Source organism: Silene latifolia, chromosome Y, assembly GCF_048544455.1.
Source record: "Silene latifolia isolate original U9 population chromosome Y, ASM4854445v1, whole genome shotgun sequence".
In the NCBI taxonomy this organism is placed as follows: domain Eukaryota; kingdom Viridiplantae; phylum Streptophyta; class Magnoliopsida; order Caryophyllales; family Caryophyllaceae; genus Silene; species Silene latifolia.
The window spans coordinates 242,944,474-242,951,630 of record NC_133538.1 but is presented as its reverse complement, the minus strand read 5'-3'; the positions used below and the strand labels follow the sequence as shown (position 1 = coordinate 242,951,630).

General features: G+C 43.2%; 1 protein-coding gene and 1 non-coding gene across 2 annotated transcripts; one reads left to right on the top strand and one right to left on the bottom strand.

The window, feature by feature from the left end:
• Nucleotides 1-2,199: 2,199 nt before the first annotated feature.
• LOC141635915 (small nucleolar RNA R71) lies at nt 2,200-2,306 on the bottom strand. The gene has a single exon (XR_012540568.1). It is a non-coding gene; the product is annotated as a small nucleolar RNA R71 (small nucleolar RNA).
• A 3,793-nt stretch (nt 2,307-6,099) lies between these two features.
• Nucleotides 6,100-6,678, top strand: LOC141630364 (uncharacterized). The gene has a single exon (XM_074443196.1). It carries the CDS (start codon nt 6,100-6,102, stop codon nt 6,676-6,678), a length of 579 nt encoding a protein of 192 aa, XP_074299297.1.
• The last annotated feature ends 479 nt before the right edge of the window (nt 6,679-7,157 follow it).

Genomic DNA, 7,157 nt, shown 5'->3' with positions numbered 1-7,157 from the left:
AGGGTAGTCCTCTGCCGGCAGGCCGGCAACCGGCCCACCGGTAGGGGGCACTGCTGTGAGGAGAAAAAGAGGAAAAGAAGCCAAGAGATGTTCTCTGCCGGCAGGCCAGCCCACCGGCAGGGAACACAAGCCCATACTTAGGATTTTTTTTGAAGAAGTCTTTTTGAGCTAAAAATTGAGAGACTCGCTGCCGGCAGCCGGCATGGAGTAGCAAGGATGTATAAGTGAAGGAAGAAAGTTGAAGTAAAGGTATCCTCTGCCGGCAGCCGGTCCACCGGCAGAGAATAACAAGAAGTCTGATTTACATTGAAAATTCAAGATGGCGCTGCCGGTTGGGGTAGCCGGCAGCCGGCCCGCCGGCACAGGATGACGTTTCTCGCTTAATGGGGTTTTTCTCATTTCCTCCCTTAATCCAATGAAACACTATATAAACCCCTTCCCTAATCAATTGTAAACACAACCCTAGATCTGAAAAATTTCCCTAATTATTGTAATCTTTCCTTAATCAAGCTTTAATCTTTCCCTAATTATTATTAATTACTTAGTAAAATTAGTTAGTATTAGTAATTATCAATTGTTTACACTTGGTTTTTGGGATTGTATTGAGAGATTTTGGAGGATTTTCTTCATTTATTCAATCAAAGCAATCATCTTTACTCTTGTTGGTACATCTCTTCTCTTATTTACTTGCTTAATCAATTGTTTACATTTTAAGTAGTCTTTTATAATTGTTGGAATATTTACCATGTCATCTCTTTTTGTTATTTGTTCTATTCCATTTATTTGCTTGAACAATTTGAATATGAGTGAGTAGTAACCCTTCTAGAGTTTAGGGGGAGTCTAAATGGAATTTTTGGGCATGATAGTTTGATTATTTTGAGTCTTTGGTGAAGTGTTTGTCTTTCTTAGTAATACACACAAGGTGTTTGATGATTTGTGTGAGTGAGAACTTGTGCTTTTTGTCATAGTTGCTTAATTCCTCCATTGAATGAGAGTTTGTGGTGGTCTTGTTGCATGCTTTAGAATGGTGTGTTGCTTAATGAGAGTTGGTAATCACCTTTAGGATAATCAAGAGATTTATTTTCATCCTAGGACAAACCTCATCATATACTCCTTGAATCGACTTGTTTGCCCTTAAACCATTTAGATAAACCCGAAAACCCTAGCCTTTAATCAATCGAATACATCTTTCCTCAATCGTTGTTTATTTGCATTTAGTAGTTTAAATCAACTCATTTTCTTTCATTTGTGACTAGACTAGACTCCTATTTAGACTAAGTAGAAACCCCTCCATCCTTGTGGTTCGACCCCGATTTACGCACTAAATTGGGTTATATATTGTTGATGGTAAGAGACTTGACCCTATCATTAAACCTTACTCATCAAATGGCGCCGTTGCCGGGGATGGCGTTAGGTTATATTTAGTTTATCAAGAGTCTTAGCTTTAGTCTTATCTCACTTGTTAGTTTGTGTTAGTAGTTGTGTGTTTCATTGTAGAGTGTGTGATTTCTTGCCTTCCCCTAGTGTGTAAAGACACTAGGAGACTAACGGTTTATTGAGTGCATGCCTAGAAGGAACCACCAAGCTCTACTCTTCAATTCCGACCCCGAGAGGCTTTTTAGGACCTTGAGGACAAGGACCCTTGATAGAGCGGAACCCTCCACAGGCAAACATTGATCAACCAAACTCACACACCCCACAAAATATTGATACCACAACCACACTTCAACCAAACATCACAATTGAGACTCTACTAGAAAACCCTTTTCATAACTTCCCTATTCCAAATAACCCACCTCAATCACCACCCCCTCATATACCAAATCCTCCACCACAAATGGCTCTACGAGATCACAACCGGCCTAACCATAATGATTCATGTAACCCTATTAATTTTGGCACCTTGGCCCCAAACAACTTTGAAATGCATCCTGCCCAAGTCGGGTTGATTGAGAAGGATTTCTTCGGGGGGCATACTGAAGAGGATGCCCATGCTCACCTCCGGAAGTTTAAGAGGAAGGTTTCAATGATGAAAAAGAATGGGGTATCCGAGGACACCTTGAGAATGATGTTGTTTCCGTTTTCATTGACGGGCAAGGCGGACCGGTGGTTGAACATTCACCCCCGGATACCTTCACGACATGGGATGCCTTGGCTAAAACATTCATGGCCAAATATTACCCTTCATCAAAAACCGCAATGATCCGTAATGAGATTCATACATTTCAACAAGAAGACGGGGAGTCTTTAGGTGAAGCTTGGGACCGATATCAAGGCTTAATAGCAAGTTGTCCCCATCATGGAATCCCGAAATGGTACATCACTCAAACATTCTTTCAAACGTTGCTACCTAGGACTAAGGAGATGGTAAATGCCTCCGCGGGGGGAGGATTTGATCACTTGAATGATGAATAAGGCATGACATTGATCAAGAAAATGGTAGATTCGGAAGCAAACTATGGTTCTAGAGGAAACATGCTAAGAAGGAATGGGAAGTTCCCTAAGGAAAACCCCTCCAACTCCGAGACAAATGCCAAGCTCGACTTACTCACAAAACAACTTGAAAAGCTACAAAGAAATCAAGTGCACCAAGCCACGACCTCACATGGGCCAGCCATGGAGGAAGTGGTTCAAGCTTCAAGTTGTGAGCTTTGTCGAGGGAGCGGTCATACCTTTGATTTGTGTGCCAACAACTATACCGGTGGCTATGAAGAGAATGTCCAAGATGTTAATGCTTTCCAAAGCTATAACAACAATACAAGACCACCAAGACCACCCTACAACAATCTCAATGTCTACAACCCAAACACCAACTTCTACCATCCCGGTTTGAGGAACCACCCCGATTTTAGCTACAAAAGTGCTAATGTTCAAAACCCACAACACCTTCAACCACAAGCCCCAAATAATCCACCCGGTTTTTCTCAACAAAGGGGAACATTCCCCAACCAAAGGACTAACCCCGGAAATCAAAACCAATGGCCAAACAACAATCAAAACCAAAACTATGGTAACCAACCACAAGGGTACCAAAATTTTGGTGGAAATCAAAGCAACCAAGGGTTTTACCAAGGGAATCAAGTGAACCAAGCAAATCAAGGATTTGGGCAAGGGTATGTTCAAGGGTTTCAAGAACAAGGCCAAGGATCAAACTTCAACAACAATGGTCCTAGAGCTAACTTCCAAGGGGGACAAAACAACAACCAAGGTTCCAACACTCGGTATGACTATGGGTACCCTCTACCCATAGCCAACTAACCTTATAAAGAACCCCAAGGTGAGCTCTCCCAAATTGAGCTTTTGAATATGATAAAGAACATGCAACTTCAACAAAGTCAAGAAATGGCTAATTTTGCCAAGACAACCCAACAAGAACAAGCAAACTTGAGGGCTACCTTCCTTAAAGACATGAGAGAAATGGAATCAAGGATGGCCTCTCACGCTATGGCTAATCCTCAAAGGCTGCCCGGTGGTCTATTGGCCCAAGGACTAAGTTCCAAGGACGCCTCGAATAGCCACCATGCTCATGCGGTAGTGTTAAGGAGCGGTGTAGAGCTTGAGGACCCCCACAAGGACCTTGAGGTGGAAGTTGATGAAGATCCCAAGGGGAATGGGTTGAAAATGAATGGTGAAGAGGGAAGCTCACCCATGGTACCGTCGACTAAAGTTAGTGAAGATAACAAGGGGAAGAAAGCTTGTGAAGATTCGTCAAGAAGTGGATTTCAAGTGGATAAGGATGTTGATGGATATGTGGAAGACCTCCCTTATGAGGAAGAAGCTATTGAAGAAGTACCTTTGCAACACTCTAAGAAGGTAACAAAGAATTCGGCTCCTCCAAAGGTATCTTCAAATTCTCAACTTGTTCCTAAAATTCCTTACTTTCAAGAGCCATTAAGAGTAGGTAAAACCTTAAGTATGCCAAGTTTTGTGATATGCTTGAGAAACTTGAGGTTACCCTACCCTTTACAGAAGTGATTATGAACATGCTAACTTACTCAAAGTTTTTAAAAGACATTTTGACCAAGAAAAGAGTCTTGGGTGACCAAGACATAGTGGCTATGGAAGAGGCATGTAGTGCTCATATCCTTAACAAAATGCCCACTAAACTTAGTGACCCGGGAAGCTTTTCAATCCCATGTGTAGTTGGTGGTGTTCCTATATCAAGAGCTCTTTGTGACTTGGGAGCAAGTGTGAGTGTTATTCCTTTAAAAGTTGTAAAGAGGATTGGCATTCAAAACCTTGCTCCCATTACCATGACTCTCCAATTGGCGGATAGGTCCGTCAAGCGCCCTATGGGGGTGCTTAAAGACGTACCCGTCAAGGTTGGAAAGCTTTTAATCCCCACCGATTTTATTGTCCTCGATATTCCGGAGGATAGCCATACCCCCATCATCCTAGGTAGGCCATTCTTGGCTACCGGAGGTGTGCTTATTGATGTCAAGAATGGGCGGCTAACCTTCCAAATTGAGGGCAATAATGTCGAATTTAACCTCCCGAATTTGATGAAAGGACCAAGGATGAAAAGGTTGAGCACTATTGAGTTGATTGATGAGATAGTACATGAAGTAGCCCGAGAAGAAGTGGAAATGGAAGAGGTTTTTCAAATCTCCTTGCATAATGAGGCTATGAAGGAAGATCATGAAGTTGATGAAGAACTTTTGAAGAAAGTGGAGGGTTTTCTCCCTCCAAAGGTACAACTCAAACCCTTACCTCCCTCACCCAAGTATGCTTTCCTTGATGAGGGGGAGGCTTACCCGGTGATCATAAATGCTAACCTAAGTGAGTCTCAAGAAAAAAAACTTTTGCAAACCTTGAGAACTCATAGAGGGTCACTTGGGTATAGCATAGATGACATCAAGGGCCTAAGCCCGAGTTTGTGCATGCATAGAATTGTTTTAGAAGAGGGGAGTCAACCCAAGGTAGATGGTCTTAGGAGGATAAACCCTAAAATGGCCGAGGTAGTTAAAAATGAAGTTTTGAAATTACTTGAGACCGGGATTATCTATCAAATAACCGATAGCAAGTGGGTTAGTCCGGTTCATGTGGTACCAAAGAAAGGGGGGGGGGGGGTACAATGGTTGAACAAGAGGATGGGACCACCCTACCTACTAGACCGGTGACCGGATGGCGCATGTGTATGGACTATAGGAAACTTAATGCCGCCACCCTTAAAGACCATTTCCCGATTCCCTTTATAGACCAAATGCTTGAGAGGCTCGTGGGCCATGCATATTATTGCTTTCTAGATGGTTACTCCGGGTTCTTCCAAATTCCCATCCACCCAGATGACCAAGAAAAGACAACTTTCACATGTCCAATAGAAGTCTATGCTTATCGTAGGATGCCATTCGGGCTTTGCAATGCGCCTGACACCTTTGAAAGGTGCATGATGGCAATCTTTTCGGACTTTATAGAGAAAAGCATGGAAGTTTTCATGGACGACTTTAGTGTCCATGGGGACTCGTTTGATCATGGTCTTGAAAATTTGACTAATGTGTTGAAGAGATGTGAGGAGCACAACCTCGTCCTAAATTGGGAAAAATGCCATTTTATGGTAGAGTAAGGGGTTGTACTCGGCCACGTTGTCTCTAGAAGGGGTATTGAGGTTGATATGCTAAGGTTGCCGTTATAGAAAACTTGTCACCTCCTTCCAATGTAAAGGGAGTGAGGAGTTTTCTAGGCCACGCCGGATTCTATAGGCGTTTCATTAAAGATTTTTGAAAGATATCAAAGCCATTGACCTCATTACTCCTCAAAGATGCCCCTTTTGTATTTGATGAACCTTGTCTTGAAGCTTTTCATAGGTTGAAGAAAGCATTGGTCACGGCCCCGATAATCCGGGCTCCGGATTGGAGCCTTCCTTTCGAGATCATGTGCGATGCGTCGGACTTCGCGGTTGGTGCGGTCCTTGGGCAAATGGTGGATAGGAAGCATAATGTGATATATTATACAAGTAAGACTCTTGACCAAACACAATGCGGGTATTCTACAACCGAGAAGGAAATGTTAGCAATTGTTCATGCCGTGGAAAAGTACCGGCAATACCTTGTTGGATCTAAGGTGGTGGTTTACTCCGACCACACCGCCTTGAGACAATTGATGGTGAAGAAGGATGCTAAACCCCGACTTTTGAGATGGGTATTACTCCTTCAAGAATTCGATCTAGAGATTAAGGACAAGCCGGGATCCGAAAACCTTGTTGCGGATCATCTATCGAGGTTAACTAAAGAGTCCCGAGGGGATAAATACGATGGGGTCCCTATTGATGAATGGTTACCCGACGATTCTATTCTTGCTATTACCCATTCCACCCCTTGGTATGCGGATATAGCCAATTTCTTGAGTTTTAGCTTTATCCCCGAAGAATTTAATAACCAAGCTAGGAATAAGTTGAGGTACGAATCAAAGAGATATGTGTGGGAGGACCCTTACTTATATAGAAGATGCAATGATGGGATTTACCGTAGATGTGTCTCTCAAGAAGAAGGTCATGCGATCCTCCAAGCTTGCCATTCTACCACTTATGGAGGGCACTTGTCCACATCTAGAACCCAAGCTCGGGTTCTTCATTGTGGCTTCTATTGGCCCTCTTGTTCAAAGATGCATATGCTTTGGTGCACTCTTGTGATTCTTGCCAAAGGAGAGGTAACATTGGGAGGAGAGATGAGATGCCATTGAACAAAATTTTGGAAGTTGAGCTTTTCGATATGTGGGGTGTGGATTTCATGGGACCATTCCCATCTTCATTCGGCAACCAATATATATTAGTTCACCAAGACTGATGAAAAGTCATAGGATTCCACGTAAAAGAGGGCGCCGGTGGACTATGTGTCCAAGTGGATCGAGGCAATCGCCGCCCCTACCAATGACTCAAAGGTCGTCACCAAGCTCTTCAAAGACTACATTTTCCCCCCGCTTTGGAGTACCCCGAGCCGCTATAAGTGATGGTGGGTCACATTTCATCAACCGTACCATCTACGCACTCCTCAAGAAGTACGGTGTCCGTCATAAGGTAGCTCTTGCATACCACCCCCAAACCAATGAGCAAGTGGAAGTTTCCAATAGACAAATCAAAGCTATATTGGAGCGGGTTGTAAACAAGTCTAGGAAGGATTGGAGTGCTAAGCTCAATGATGTGTTGTGGGTTTTAAAAACCG